The following is a 16632-nucleotide window of genomic DNA, read 5'->3' as shown; positions in this document are numbered from 1 at the left end:
AAATGACTTTGCTGTACTGGTACCCCAGAGGCTGATCAACAGCAAAATGGTGCCCATAAACCAATCCAGTGGCACGAGCTGGGCACAACATATTGGGCACTGGAATGCCATATCTATAACATTTTCACGTCCCCTTAATTTTCTGCAAAATAGTTGTGGTGTCGAAATGCTTCCTCCACCCCTTGAGGTGTAGTTTTTGAATGGAGTTACTTATTGGGGGTTTTCAGTACAGGTGGCTCAGGGTCTCTGCAAATATGAGAACACCTGAAAATCTCTTCTCCAAAAGCCAAATGGTGCTCCATCCCTTCTGAGTTCTACAGTTTGCGCATATATATATTATAATATAATATATTATTTTTTTTTTTTTTTTGCACTTAGTGTGCGTTAACTGTCAGCATGTCCGTTCCACAAAAAAAAAAAAAAAAAAAATGTCCTATTGCCTGCATTATGGACAAGGATAAGACCGTTCTATTATGGGCCAGCCATACTGTTCCGCAGAATGCACACTGCCGGTATACGTGTTTTTCTGATGCGTAATTTGTTGACCTCAAAACATCGGTCATGTGCATGGGCCATTATGGTGAAGAAGCTTTGTCGTATCTAGAAACTGACCTTTTTCTTGTCCAGATGGAGGCAGTGTCCCTTGTATTTCGGGTGGATTTTACATAAAACAGCTATCCACCATATTTTTTGCATGGGCAATTTATATAAGTTAATGATGTCCACCCCTTAGATGCCTCTTCTCAAGACTAAATACATGTGCGTCTCAATAAAATAGAATATCATCGAAAACTTAACTTTTCTCGTTAATGTCATTGGGGGACACAGCACCATGGTATATGCCAAGCTACCACTAGGAGGCGACACTAGATATCAAAAAGGTTGACTCCGCCCAGGTGGGCTATACCCTCTCCACAGACATTAGGCTAATCCGTTTTAGTCTAGTGTCCGTAGGAGGCAGACATGACCTGCTCTGTTTTTTGTAAGTATTCTCCCCTGCATCCCTGCCCCAAGAGGTCCCCGGGTTAAATCCCCTTTTCTGGCCAAGGGATGGTATTCATTTTATTGTGGGGCGTGGCTAGGTCCCTCCTTTCCCCTTTTTCTTCCCTCCCTTGGGTATCCTTCACCTCCCTGGCCACCCATGTCTCTCCCGGCCTTCCCCTCTACTTTGATCCCTGGCTTCTGCCGGGGCTAGGCCGCATCTTCGGGCCCCTGGTGCTTTGCCCTGTTTTTACCCTCCCTGAGCGTCACTCCTCCTCAGGAGCCCCACTCACCCATTTAAAAAAAAAAATATCGATTCCGGAGGGCCCCAGGTCTCCCGCGGTTCCGGTCCGCCAACGGCACACCTTTTCCGGCCACCTCATTATTCGAGGCCCCGATTTCTTTCTCGCTTAGGCCGCGTCTCTTCACCCCACCCCCCTTTTCCGGACCTTTTCCTGGCCCCTCCCCGCTCCTCTCGGCTTATGGGAGGGGTTCTCTTCCCCTCCTATCCCAGCAAAGCGCAGGCTTTAGTTCTGTGGAGGGAGGTTCCACTTTACCTCTTTTTCAAGAAAAAAAGAGCCTCCATCTTGCGAACAAACCTCCTTGTATGTTTCTACAGCTGCTGCAGTACCTCTTCGGGGACACGGCACCTGGGGTCCGGTAGGACAGCCTCTGCCTGTCTGTTTTTCTTTTTTCAGGCTCCCGATCAGCCCCCAAATCCTCCTCCAGAAAGGACTCTCATTCCCAGCCCCCTCTCCTGGTCGCCATGTATTTTGCATGCCCCCTTGCGATAAAAAGTTGCCATGTGGTCAGCCTTCCCTGTTTGTGCGCAGTACCTTGCTCCCAGGCCCTTCATGTCTCCCTGACCACCCCTTCTGTGTCGGTCCCTCCTGAATGGGCCTCTTACCTGTCCCAAGCCATAGGGAACAAAGTCAGACTCTCCCAATCCATGGTGGAGTCGATGGACCGCTTGCCTGCCCAAATTGCAACTGTCTTTGCCCCTCCCAGGGACTCCTCCGCGGATGGGGCACGCTCACATTCAGACACCAGGTCCCGCAAACGACCTCAAGTTGTCACAACTAAGTCCCGCTCCTCCTCGGGTCACCCCAGGACAGGTCTGAGGCTGGTGATGTATTGTTTCCTGATGCATGTTACACCTCCTCGGGGGACACCTCTGCACCGATTCTGACTCTGAACAGAGCATCAGGCGGTCTTCCACCATACAGAATCTCTCTGGGTGGTCAAAGACAAATGTCCACTGAGGAACCTCTCCTCTCCAAGGTTGGTATCCCCTTTAGTGGATTTTCAGATGGCACTCCCCTGGCTGCACAGGATATTATCCACACAGGTAAGTCAGCTTGCCGCCTCTCCAGTACGTGGTGCTTTACCCGCCACTGTGTTTAGCAGGCTGGCACACCTATGTGGTGTCCCCGGTACGTTTGCCTTCCCCTTCACAGGGGAGTACTTGTACCACTTCCAAATGCTGTATCCGGCAGACTTTCCTCGTTCCAAGGTATCTCCTTTTCAGCTGGAGTAATTTCTCTATTCCAGGGGCTATATTCAACACACTCTCCTAGTCAGAGAGTGTTCCAGGCCTCCGTATTACTTCTCCAGACGGTGTAGCCAGTACACCAGCCTGGGGCTAGCGTGCACCATGCAACATATTACTGGGGGAGCCCTGGTTTACCATATTACTCCTTTAGGTGAAGTAACTGTATCATCTCCAGAGGCTGTAGCCATTACACCTGTTTGGTTCTAGTGTGCACCACAGGCGAAGTATACATGCCATGTTACGTCACTGTAGCCATAGCACCTGTCTGGCTCTAGTGTGCACCATGCAGCCACCTTGCTTCCTTCAGTGGAGTACCTGTACCATCTCCAGAGGCTGTAACCATTACAGCTGTCTGGCTTTTAGTCTGCACTACACAGCCGTATTACTCCTTTATAAGGTGGAGTACCTGTACCATCTCCAGTGGCTGTAGCCATTACAGCTGTCTGGTTTTTAGTCTGCACTACACAGCCGTATTACTCCTTTATTAGGTAGAGTACCTGTACCATTTCCAGATGCTATAGCCTTTACACCTGTCTGGTTTTTAGTCTGCATTACACAGCCGTTTTTCTCGCCATTACACCTGTCTGGTTCTAGTGTGCATCATGCAGTCATTCTACTCCTTTATCAAGCACAGTACCTATGCCATTTCCAGATGCTGTAGCTATGTCTCCACTCTCATTATCGTGTGCACCATGCAATCAGATTACTCCCATTCCGGCGGAGTATTTATAGTATCTCCAAGTGCTGTGCCCTATTTGTACAATCCGTGGCCCATACGGCTCCTGCATTACTGGGTGTATTTTTCTGCCTGTAATGTGTGCTAGGCAATCATGGGGCCCCTCTTCATGCTAAGTGATGGTACCATCGCCAGACGCTGTATTCATCACTCTTTTCTGGTTCTAGTATGCATATGGCACCTCATTACGGTCGTGCTCGGCGGTGTACTTGTACTATCTCAAGGCGCTGTATCAGACAGGCCATCGTGGTTGGAGTATGTACCTGGTAACCATATGTTCTCCTCCCTTTTTGTGCGGAGTAGAATTGCAATTCCTAGATCCGGTATATGGCTGGCCTCTTCAGATCTGACACCTGATGCAGTACCTCCAAGTCTTCTCATTGCCCCTGTACTAGGCATGATTTTTTCTTTATTGCTTGTCGCGCACCAGACAATTTTTTATTTTATTTTTTCGTTGCCATATTTTGACCCCATAACTTTTTTGTAATTATGTGTACGGAGCTGTGTGAGGACTAATTTTTGTGGGGCGATCTAAACTTTTCATTGATACCATTGTGGGGTATGTATGACCTTTTGATCACTTTTTATTTAATTTTTTTTTTTTGAAAATGAAGCGACCAAACCAAAAACAGCAAATCGGCCATTGTGATGCTTTTTTCTGTTTTGCTGTTTGCCGTATGGGGAATATAGTTTTATACTATGTGAGTTTTCGCACATTGCGACACCCATGATGTTAATTTTTTATGGTTTTTTTTAGTTATTTTTATTTTGGGAAAAGGGAGATTTGAATTAAAAACATTTTTTACTTTAGTTTTTGACTTTTTTTTTTTTTTTTTTTATAGTTCCCATAGGGAACTATAACAAGCAATCACTAGCATTGGAGTCTATGAGAAAATTGCTAGTTTCCTATGGAACCCTATTATAGGCAAGGGCTCCATAGGAAATACTATGCAGCAGCCTCATGTCAATTCACAAAGACAGGGGTTGCTGCACTAACGCTCCGGCTCCTCTGATTGCCGCACGGGGGAGCCGGAGCATCAGGTGTTTGATGCGCTCAGACTCCATAGTCATGATTGACCATGGCATCTGAGGAGTTAAATCTTCGAGATCGGCATTACTGCCGGTTGCGGACATTAGGCGCGGAGGTCTGCTATAAGAAACAGCAGGCTACCCGCGGCTATGGCACCCGGTCCGCTCAGGAGCGGGCGCCATCTTTTAAAGACCCGGCCACCGCCGTACTAGTACGGCACTGGTCGGGAAAGGGTTAAAGGCTTAGGAAACCTTTGCAGGCGTTTTGTGTTGATTAGCTGAACTTTCTCCAATATTCTAATTATCTAATACATTTACTTTTGGGTTTTCATTAGCTGTAAGCCATAATTTTCAACATTCAAAGAAATAAATGCTTTGAAGTGGATCACTCTGTGTGTAATGAATCTATATAATGAGGTTTGCTTTTTAAATTGAATGACTCTATTTTGAGATGTACCTGTACGTTTAATTCTTCTAAACTTCTAAGCCCCTCTCCCCACCTTTTGCCCTTTTATAAGTTTAGTTGCTTTTCTTTGTCCATTCTCCAGATCCAGGACATCCTGTCTGTGGACTGGTGACCAGAACTTCGCCTCATTGGAGGCCGTACATTTTAATGCTGTATTAAGAGAGTTCTCCATAAAGCATTAATCCGAAGTTTTGAATGAAACGACTTCGGATTTAGCATCCAAAGCTCGCTTCGCTCATCACTAGTCCTAGGCTTCCATACACAGACATCTGCAGCACACAATCTCATCTTTGGGGTGCCAATTGACAGTCTGCTCCCTCTGTGACTTCTTAGATGCTGCAGTCTATAGCTATTTATTGCGGCATCTAAGGGGTTAACCATCCTGGATATTCACTTCTGGCATTCTGGACCATTACAGCAGGAGTCTGTCATGTGAGTGCTGAGCCACTGGAGCAGTTAGACTGTGCCACCGTTAAGTCAGCAACACAGTCTAAGGCCCCTTAGTGACTGCCATTTTAAAAAAAAAAATTTACACTAATTTATTTTATGGAGAAAATCGTTTCTCCAATTGGTTCTAATTTTTTACAGTTTTCATTCTACAGCCTGCTGTGCTTTCTATGCACAGCAGTCTGCTCTCAGTGAGTTTACAGAGAATCCGTCATTTTTTGTAACCCCTCCTGTGTGCACACGGGAGCACGCACTGTCTCCTTCTCTCTCCTAATCCACCCCGCCGGTCAGGAGCGCTGTGTCTGAAGCTGCGGGTCCCGCACACATGAAGCCCCGTCCCTCTCTTGAGAAGCCCCGCCTCTCAGACATCTCTCTCACCAGGAGCAGCTCCAGACTACATTGTGGTTACAGGACCTGTGGTGATGTCACAGTAATGTGATCAGCCATGTGTGTGTGGGACGAGTTAGAGGAACACAGGCTCCGTGTAGGACTGTGCTGGTGGAGAATGCAGAGGTACTTTATGTATGGAAGGTGTGTATAAAGCAAGGCTATGTCAGTATAACCAGTCTATTATACAGTTTTCTGTGTGTAAGGTGCACACAGTAGTTCTATCTGTGTAATGGACATGTAGCAGAGCTGTGTGTGCAATGTGTATATAGTAAACTATCTGTGTAATGGGCATGTGGTAGAGCTGTGTATGTAATATGTATATAGTAGCGTCAGGTGGGCGCAGTGTATGGCAGCGTCAGGTGGGTGTAGTGTATGATGTTGGATAAATTTAAAATTGTTACATTTATTTCTGCATGTGAGACTAGCAACAGTTTCCCTGCAGAAATATCAGCATCATAACGTTATGTGGGCCTATGCATTATATATACGAATTACCGCACAATTTGTACTCTGCTAAAAATACTCAGAGGAGTAAGAGGAATATTTTTACTCTTCTGGAAAAAATGTAGTGCAACCTCTGCTGTCAGCTGTAACATACAGCTGACAGTCTGCTTCAAACTGCAGACATAAGCCCTTCTATGCCATGGTCCTCGGGGACCGCTGTATGGAAGGGGCTAACCATCGGGCTGATGCTCTGCTGTGGCAGCGGCCCGATGGCTCGTCAAAGTGAAGACAAGACAGCACCACTTGTTAGTCGATTTCTGTGTAAAATGGCGGTGGTGCTCGCAGTGCCAGGCCTCGACCTGAGGGGCCCCCTTGGTAGCCCAAAAAATAGTTGAAAAACCGCAGCAGTCCCAGTCTTGAATCCCATTTTGTGTTTATTAACACCGAAAAAAATAGCAACGTTTCAACAGCAAAGTCTTTATATAATGTTACAAGTGAACACTAGCACATAGTTATACATCCTACTCAAACAGGATTAGTTGGGGGGCTGTCCCAAGGTATCAGAAATAACCCCTCCCTTAGACAATTCCACCTGTGATATCCACAGTGACCTCATTACCAACAACCTACATGTGTAACAAAAATCCATGTATAAACTAGTACTTACAACACAGCTGAGCCCAAGGAACAGACAAACACACTGAGTAAGGTGAACAGCATCTACAGCATGCCTGACTTTCATTTCCTGGTCTCCATAGTAGGCCGGCATCTCCGGCGATCATGTGCTCGGCCACATGACTAGGACCTGCCATCGTTGCTAGGACACTACCCCTGTTGCCAGTCACCTGACACATCACATGTTCCTATGTGTCACCGTATCCCAGCAACAACAGGTTCTACGCAGTGTTAAACCTCTTCATTATGGCCAGGTCCTATACATAAGAGAAAAACCATCGCTACAGAGCACAAACTATATGCGCTGTTCACCTGTACTGTTCACCTGTACTCTGCATATTATATATAGAGATGTAATAAAACATTATATACATACATTATATATATTATGTTTCTGGCGCAACATCAACTTCGAAGCTAAATATATGACGGGGCTTGTTACAAACAGGTCCCTATGATTAAATGAATCCCACTGGATATGTCCATGGGGTATACTAATACATGTATGACCCACAAACGGGTCCGTCCCTATCTCCTAGGTCCCAGCGGAGGGCTCGATCTCTAATACCCTGGGTAAGAGTTATGGGGACGTAAGGGTGCAACCCCAATTCGTGGAAAAAGGAAACACAAAAAGGTACATGCGTATCCCCAGGACCTAGAAGGGGTCCTATTAATTGACAGCACAGACCCCAATGGTTCTCACCAGTGGGGAGTGTGTAGAGATTACAGCAATTGCCATTCATATCAGGGACAAAAAGGCTAGGTGCACTTCCTAACCCCTAAAAAGGGGGAAGTCAGGTGCCCACACCCTAGCAAAAAACCGAGTCCACTCATTTAGAGAGGTCCCCTAGTTTGCCAACATCCCCTTCATTTGATTTGCCTCTCTAACGGTCATTATCCACGGGATATATTGGTACCATCCCTATTGCCACCCGAGTCTCTTCCAAACTTCACACTACCCCTTAGGTTAACCTCCACCAGGACTCAGGTAGGAAATGAATAATAACATACATATATATAATACCAATTTTTACAAACTAATAATGTATTCCCCCATGGCATAAATCCCCCGATGGCGGCGTCCGCCGCGCCCTCCCTCTTCCCTTGCCTCTATACAAGCTGTCATACCCCCTCCCCTTCAGGATGGCAACAAGCCCTACTTCTTCCTATATCAGCACATATAATTGGTTAAAAGTGTAAAAAAATAAAAAAAACACTTAACATGTTTGGTATCACCGCACCCGTAACGACCTGATCTATAAAAGGATCATGCACTTTTTACCGCACGGTGAACGCCAAAAAAAGAAAAACTATGATGGATTTGCAATTTTGTCCCACCGCACTTGCCACAAAATGGTAAAAAAGTGATTAAAAGAGTCATATGTACCCCAAATTTGTGCCAATCAAACGGTCATCTTATCCCGCAGAGCCCCTACCTAAGACAATCGCCCAAAAAGTAAAACCTATATGGCTTTCAGAAAATGGAGACACTAAAACATGATTTTTGTTTCAATATACACTCACCTAAGGAATTATTAGGAACACCATACTAATACGGTGTTGGACCCCCTTTTGCCTTCAGAACTGCCTTAATTCTACGTGGCATTGAATCAACAAGGTGCTGGTAGTATTCTTTAGAAATGTTGGCCCATATTGATAGGATAGCATCTTGCAGTTGATGGAGATTTGAGGGATGCACATCCAGGGCACGAAGCTCCCGTTCCACCACATCCCAAAGATGCTCTATTGGGTTGAGATCTGGTGACTGAGGGGGCCATTTTAGTACAGTGAACTCATTGTCATGTTCAAGAAACCAATTTGAAATGATTCAAGCTTTGTGACATGGTGCATTATCCTGCTGGAAGTAGCCATCAGAGGATGGGTACATGTTCTCATTCTGTTTACGCCAAATTCGGACTCTACCATTTGAATGTCTCAACAGAAATCGAGACTCCTCAGACCAGGCAACATTTTTCCAGTCTTCAACAGTCCAATTTTGGTGAGCTTGTGCAAATTGTAGCCTCTTTTTCCTATTTGTAGTGGAGATGAGTGGTACCCGTTGAGGTTTTCTGCTGTTGTAGCCCATCCGCCTCAAGGTTGTGCGTGTTGTGGCTTCACAAATGCTTTGCTGCATACCTCGGTTGTAACGAGTGGTTATTTCAGTCAACGTTGCTCTTCTATCAGCTTGAATCAGTCGGCCCATTCTCCTCTGACCTCTAGCATCCACAAGGCATTTTTGCCCACAGGACTGCCGCATACTGGATGTTTTTCCCTTTACACACTATTCTTTGTAAACCCTAGAAATGGTTGTGCGTGAAAATCCCAGTAACTGAGCAGATTGTGAAATACTCAGACCGGCCAGTCTGGCACCAACAACCATGCCACGCTCAAAATTGCTTAAATCACCTTTCTTTCCCATTCTGACATTCAGTTTGGAGTTCAGGAGATTGTCTTGACCAGGACCACACCCCTAAATGCATTGAAGCAACTGCCATGTGATTTGGTTGACTAGATAATTGCATTAATGAGAAATAGAACAGGTGTTCCTAATAATTCTTTAGGTGTGTGTATGTATATATATATATATATATATATATATTTAATTAATTACACACACACACACACACACACACTCTATATAAAAATCCCTTTGTGCCTGCGATGTGTGTGCTGATGTTGGATGCGCATGCGCAGTGGGACGGCCAATAGAATTGCAGCGCACCACACAGCCATCCGGACCACCCACCTCAGCACGCTGCCGGCCAATACAAACTCTGTGCACCTCAGGCCTCCAGAACCGCCCACAGCAACAGCGCGGTAGCATCAAAGCCACCCCACACGCCGCAGGTACCGCCCACAATTGCATCGGACCGCCCACATCAGCGTGCCGGCGACCAATAAAAACATGGTGCACCTTAGGCCACATGGATATTTATGTCAGCTGTTTGTCCCTACAATATGCCTGTTACAATAACTGGCCCTAGAATTGGCCAGCGGCGTTGAGCGGCCCCCCACACGCTGTCCGCACCGACCACACCCTGAGCGACGGCTGCTCAATGCCGCCTGCGCTGTCCATGGAACGCGGTGTGATGATTGCTCTGCGTGCCGGCCAATTCTAGTGCCCGTTATTGTAACGGGCATAATGTCTAATACACTGCTGAAAAAAATAAAGGGAACACTTAAACAACACAATGTAACTCCAAGTCAATCACACTTCTGTGAAATCAAACTGTCCACTTAGGAAGCAACACTGAGTGACAATCAATTTCACATGCAGTTGTGCAAATGGAATAGACAACAGGTGGAAATTATAGGCAATTAGCAAGACACCCCCAATAAAGGAGTGGTTCTGCAGGTGGTAACCACAGACCACTTCTCAGTTCCTATGCTTCCTGGTTGATGTTTTGGTCACTTTTGAATGCTGGCGGTGCTTTCACTCTAGTGGTAGCATGAGACGGAGTCTACAACCCACACAAGTGGCTCAGGTAGTGCAGCTTATCCAGGATGGCACATCAATGCGAGCTGTGGCAAGAAGGTTTGCTGTGTCTGTCAGCGTAGTGTCCAGAGCATGGAGGCGCTACCAGGAGACAGGCCAGTACATCTGGAGACGTGGAGGAGGCCGTAGGAGGGCAACAACCCAGCAGCAGGACCGCTACCTCCGCCTTTGTGCAAGGAGGAACAGGAGGAGCACTGCCAGAGCCCTGCAAAATGACCTCCAGCAGGCCACAAATGTGCATGTGTCTGCTCAAACGGTCAGAAACAGACTCAATGAGGGTGATATGATAGCCCAACGTCCACAGGTGGGGGTTGGGCTTACAGCCCAACACCGTGCAGGACGTTTGGCATTTGCCAGAGAACACCAAGATTGGCAAATTCGCCACTGGCGCCCTGTGCTCTTCACAGATGAAAGCAGGTTCACACTGAGCACATGTGACAGACGTGACAGAGTCTGGAGACGCCGTGGAGAACGTTCTGCTGCCTGCAACATCCTCCAGCATGACCGGTTTGGCATTGGGTCAGTAATGGTGTGGGGTGGCATTTCTTTGGAGGGCCGCACAGCCCTCCATGTGCTCGCCAGAGGTAGCCTGACTGCCATTAGGTACCGAGATGAGATCCTTAGACCCCTTGTGAGACCATATGCTGGTGCGGTTGGCCCTGGGTTCCTCCTAATGCAAGACAATGCTAGACCTCATGTGGCTGGAGTGTGTCAGCGGTTCCTGCAAGACTAAGGCATTGATGCTATGGACTGGCCCGCCCGTTCCCCAGACCTGAATCCAATTGAGCACATCTGGGACATCATGTCTCGCTCTATCCACCAACGTCACGTTGCACCACAGACTGTCCAGGAGTTGGCAGATGCTTTAGTCCAGGACTGGGAGGAGATCCCTCAGGAGACCGTCTGCCACCTCATCAGGAGCATGCACAGGCGTTGTAGGGAGGTCATACAGGCATGTGGAGGCCACACACACTACTGAGCCTCATTTTGACTTGTTTTAAGGACATTACATCAAAGTTGGATCAGCCTGTAGTGTGTTTTTCCACTTTAATTTTGAGTGTGACTCCAAATCCAGACCTCCATGGGTTGAAAAATTTGATTTCTATTTTTTTATTTTTGTGTGATTTTGTTGTCAGCACATTCAACTATGTAAAGAACAAAGTATTTCAGAAGAATATTTAATTAATTCAGATCTAGGATGTGTTATTTTTGTGTTCCCTTTATTTTTTTGAGCAGTGTATATATAACAATGGCAGCACATCAGGCCAAATATAAATATGGAGATGGAGGTGCAGGCCAATGGATCCGGCACAAATCCAGGACAATATAAGAATTAAAAATTGCAACACTCTCACAAAAAATGAGTGCAAAGAAAAACACTTTATTTACCCCTGTGGCTGCAACTAGGGATAAGCGAACTTGTGTTTTAAGTTTGGCGAACAAGGTTTAGGTTCGGGTTTTGTAAGAATTTACGTTATGGATTCTGCTACCATGGGCCATAACTAAGGGTCCATTCACACGTCCGGATAATGGTTCCGCATCTGTTCCGCAATTTTCATTTTCACGTTCCATGTGCTGTCCGCATATGCACTTTCGTTCCGCGGCCCCTCAAAAAAATAGAGCTTGTCCTATTCTTGTCGCAGCCACGGACAAGCATATGCATTTCTATCATAGTTCCGGCCATGTGTGGTCCACAAAATGCGGAACGCACATGGCCGGTGTCCGTGTTTGGCGGATCCGTAATTTCCGGACCACAAACCAGTTGCGGACGTGTGAATGGACCCTTAAATGGGTTCTGCACTTTGTTTAAACTGATGATGTATCCACAGGAGTGGGCGCCATATATAAACACCCCTCCAGCGCCGTACATGTACAGCGCTGGGTGTGAAGGGGTTAAAGAACTAGTAGATGCATGAAACATGCTTCAGCAGATGTGTTATAATGGGCAGACCAGATGAACCATATGTAGTCGTCTTTGTTTCTAAGGAATTTGAAAGTGAATGAAGTAATGGAGATTACAGACTGAAGTCTGTAGTTCATCTTTTTAACTGAAAGTAACCACATATGTACTCTGGGAATAATAATTTGTTAGCAAGTGCCCACATCCTGCTTTTCTAAACAGAAACTTCATACTTACAAGCTCCCCACCGCTCCGGTCCTCTGTGCTGTCTCCTTGTTCCTTTCCCACATTGTTGACACCTGGAGCACCATGGACATGGTCACATGCTTTGCTGAAGGCAGTCTTTGCCCATGGTGCGCCAAATGTCAACACTGCAAGGACCAGAACATTGAGGCAGAAAACCAGGACGATGGTAGCCGGTAAGTATGAAGCTTCTGTTTAGAGATGCAGGCTGCAGGCACTTGCTAAAAATGTATTATTCTCTGAGAACCTCTTTAAAGGGGTTCTCCAGGAATTGAAATGAAAATACTTAAATATTATTTTATAATAAATATATTCACAAATACCTTTCATTACTTAAAATGGCTTGTTTTGTCTGGGGAGCAATGATTAGGGGAAACAAAATGGCCGCTGTCCTATTAGTACATACAAAACCTGTCCTAATCACACAGCAGGACAAGTTACTTTACAACATTGAGGTAAAGCGCTTCCTCATCATCCTCTCTGCTCTACTTGCCAGGGATTATGATCCTAAATACAGGTGAATCTTTCTGGGAATGGAGATGATGAAGAGACAGGAGAGGATTGTGGGGTCTGGCTAATGAGCAGCAGCACTTGTATGCAGCCTCCATTACCACAGTCTGTCCTGTCCATCCTCTCTGTACAATATGACTCCTCATGATCTAAATTCCACAGAAATTCAGCTAAAGATCTTATCTGTATTCAGGATCATAATTCCTGACAAGCATAGATGAGGATGAGGCAGCTCTTTACCTCAGTGTTGTAAAGTAACTTGTCCTCGTGTGATCAAGACAGGTTTTGTGTGTACTAATGGGACAGCGACCACTTTGTTTTCCCTGATTGCTCCCCAGACAAAACTAGCCATTATAAATAATGAAAGGTATTTGAGAATATATTTATAATAAAGTAATATTTTGAGTATTTTCATTTTCTTAATTCCCGGAGAACCCCTTTAAGTCAAGTTTTGCCAACAATACTATAACATATATAGAGGCCTTTGCACATTAAAGGACAATTGGGCAGCATTATTCCTTGTGGCTCCTCTTTCCTGCTGCTTCAGAAAGTAATGGCTTCGTACACTTTTTTGTGCTTGATGTCTTATGATATCATCATGGTGTCTGGCTACTGCCGCTGAGGATAAATGTAATATGTCTGCCAGGACTATTTCGTCTGCTTTTAACTGCTAGTATTGTCCTTTAAAACCCCTTCTCGCATTATCTCGTACATGTACAAGATGTGTGAGGGGATGTATGGAGTGGGCCTCTTCAGCGGGCCCGCTCCATACACTAGGGATGCTGGCTGTATCATACAGCCGGCATCCGCCCGCACTGACGGGGAGCGGTGATCACGCCGTCCCCATCACTTGAACCCTGAGGTGCTGTGGTCAACAAGTCGCATCCCTCTGCCTTCCAATCGGAGCCTCCGCAGTAAAATCGCAGGGCTCCGATCTGTTGCTATGACAGCCTGGACGTTGCTGAAGTGCTCCAGGCCTGCCATGGCTTTCTCCATACTGAGCAATGCATGAGGCAAAATCCTATTCACCCTAATAGATCTCTATTAGGGTGAATAGGATAGGAGGTCAAAAGATCCCATGTACTAGCACCCTATGGGGGCTACTAGTAAAAAAAACAAAGTGAAATAGTAAAAAATAAATAAAAAAACACCTATGTATTAAAAGTTTAAAACACCCCCCTTTTCCAAATGTTTACATATACAGTGGATATAAAACGTCTACACACCCCTGTTAAAATGTCAGGTTTTTGTGATGTAAAAAATGAGACAAAGATAAATAATTTCAGAACTTTTTCCACCTTTAATGTGACCTATAAACTGTACAACTCAATTGAAAAACAAACAAAAATATAAAAATAAAATAATATGGTTGCATAAGTGTGCACACCCTTAAAGAGGACCTTTCACTGATCCTGACAATGTGAACTAAGTATACAGACATGGAGAGCGGCACCCGGGGATCTCACTGCACTTACTATTATCCCTGGGCGCCGCTCCGTTCTCCCGCTATGCCCTCCGGTATCTTCGGTCACTAAGTTATGGTAGGCAGAGATTTCGGTCACTAATTTATGGTAGGCGGAGTCAGCCCTTGTTCTGCTGTAGCGCTGGCCAATCGCAGCGCAGAGCTCACAGCCTGGGAGAAAAGAACCTCCCAGGCTGTGAGCACTGCGCTGCGATTGGCCAGCGCTACAGCAGAACAAGGGCAGACTCCGCCTACCATAACTTAGTGACCGAAATCTCCGCCTACCATAACTTAGTGACCGAAGATACCGGAGGGCATAGCGGGAGAACTGAGCGGCGCCCAGGGATAATAGTAAGTGCAGTGAGATCCCCGGGTGCCGCTCTCCATGTCTGTATACTTAGTTCACAATGTCAGGATTGGTGAAAGGTCCTCTTTAAACTAATACTTGTTGAAGCACCTTTTGATTTATTTACAGCACTCAGACTTTTTGGGTATGAGTCTATCATCATGGCACATTTTGACTTGCCAAGATTTGCCCTCTTTGCTTTGCAAAAACACTCCAAATCTGTCAGATTGCGAGGGCATCTCCTGTGCACAGCCCTCTTCAGATCACCCCACAGATTTTCAATCTGATTCAGGTCTGGGCCCTGGCTGGGCCATTCCAAAACTTTAATCTTCTTCTGGTGAAGCCATTCCTTTGTTGATTTGGATGTATGCTTTGGGTTGTTGTATGAAGAATACGGGAGATTGTTGTCACATGTGCCACACAGCCAGTACTTGCCAGATATTCCTGGAGCTCCTTTAATGTTGCTGGAGGCCTCTTGGTAGCCTCCCAGACCCGTTTTCTTCTAGTCTTTTCATCAATTTTGGAGGGACGTCCAGTTCTTGGTAATGTCACTGTTGTGCATATTTGGAAATTCTTTTGTACCCTTCTCCTGACTGATACGTTTTTAACTATGAGATCCCTCTGATGCTTTGGAAGCTCTCTGTGGACCATAGCTTTGCTGTGGGATGCGACTAAGACAATTTCAGGAAAGACCAACTAGAGCAGCTGAACTTTATTTGGGGTTAATCAGAGGCACTTTAAATGATGGCAGGTGTATGCCGACTCCTATTTAACATGATTTTGAATGTGATTGCTTAATTCTGAACACAGCTACATCCCTAGTTATAAGAGGGAGTGCACACTTATGCAACCACATTATTTTAGTTTTCTTTTTTTTTTCTTTCCTCCCCCTAAAAGATTTGTTTGTTTTTCAATTGAGTTGTACAGTTTTATAGGTCACATTAAAGGTGGAAAAAGTTCTGAAATTATTTCTTTGTCTCATTTTTATTTATTTTTTACATCACAGAAACCTGACATTTTAACAGGGGTGTGTAGACTTTTTATATCCACTGTATAAATATATGAACAATAAAAAAATAAACATATTGGGTATCACAAAAAATGTCTGAACTATTAAAATATAAAAAAATAATTCCCGTGTGGTGAACGCAGTAACAGGGGAAAAAAAAATTGGCATTTGGTCATCTTGTCCCCCCAAAAATTTAATAACTTGAACAACAGAATAAGGATGTCAAAACCCTCAAAACCTTGGCGGAATTTTTTAAATGTTACTACCCTAATGATTTTTTTCCTGTTTTCCAATACAAGATATGGTAAATTAAATGGTGGCATTAAAAAATATATCTTGTCCTGCAAAAAAATAAGCCCTCATAGCTATGTGAACGGAAAAAAAAAGTTACTGTTATTGGAACGTGGAGAGGAAAAATCCAAAATCCAAAAATGAAAAAAGGAATGGTCTTTAAGGGGTTAAAAAAATCTTTTAAAGTCCTTTAAAAACTATTGATAGCATTTCTGTATGTTTATTGTGGTTTATTTTCTGCCTGTTTTATATAAAGGTCATAGTCTGTGCACAAATTTTCACAGTTTTGTATTTTTGTGTTTAGCCTTGAAAATTCCGCGCACAAAGCAGAAGCAGCCTGCAATAAATTTGTATTTGGGCAAAATATGATTGAAAGAGTTTTGGTAAGTAATTTTTTCTGCAGCATAAGTTTGAGTTGAAATATTACGGCTTAGATTGTTTTCTATGAACCAATGTATGTTGAGATGGCTTTTTGTTTTAGGCTGTTGCTACATGGCGATCTTAGCTGTCACAGCCGTCACGCATCCAAGGATCGCTGTGTAGCAGTGCAGCCGCAGAAATAAATGGGTTCAATAAGCATATATGGGATTACTTTTAACCTCTTGTTATAGCATATGATACTGAGAGCCTCTTAATTCATACTCTCGAACCGCAG

General features: G+C 44.9%; 1 protein-coding gene across 3 annotated transcripts in view; it reads left to right on the top strand.

The window, feature by feature from the left end:
* The window catches only part of RANBP3 (RAN binding protein 3), a 235500-nt gene that overhangs the window by 178721 nt on the left and 40147 nt on the right, over positions 1-16632 (top strand). For all 3 annotated transcript variants that reach the window (XM_040417760.1, XM_040417761.1, XM_040417759.1), the window contains one exon: positions 16282-16360. In XM_040417760.1, the coding sequence (XP_040273694.1) occupies positions 16282-16360 (79 nt within the window). The remainder of the gene's footprint in view (positions 1-16281; positions 16361-16632) is intronic.

The sequence above is a fragment of the Bufo bufo genome, chromosome 2, assembly GCF_905171765.1.
Source record: "Bufo bufo chromosome 2, aBufBuf1.1, whole genome shotgun sequence".
Taxonomy (NCBI): domain Eukaryota; kingdom Metazoa; phylum Chordata; class Amphibia; order Anura; family Bufonidae; genus Bufo; species Bufo bufo.
Note: the sequence above shows the minus strand (reverse complement) of the source record. Positions and strands in the feature narration are given on the sequence as shown.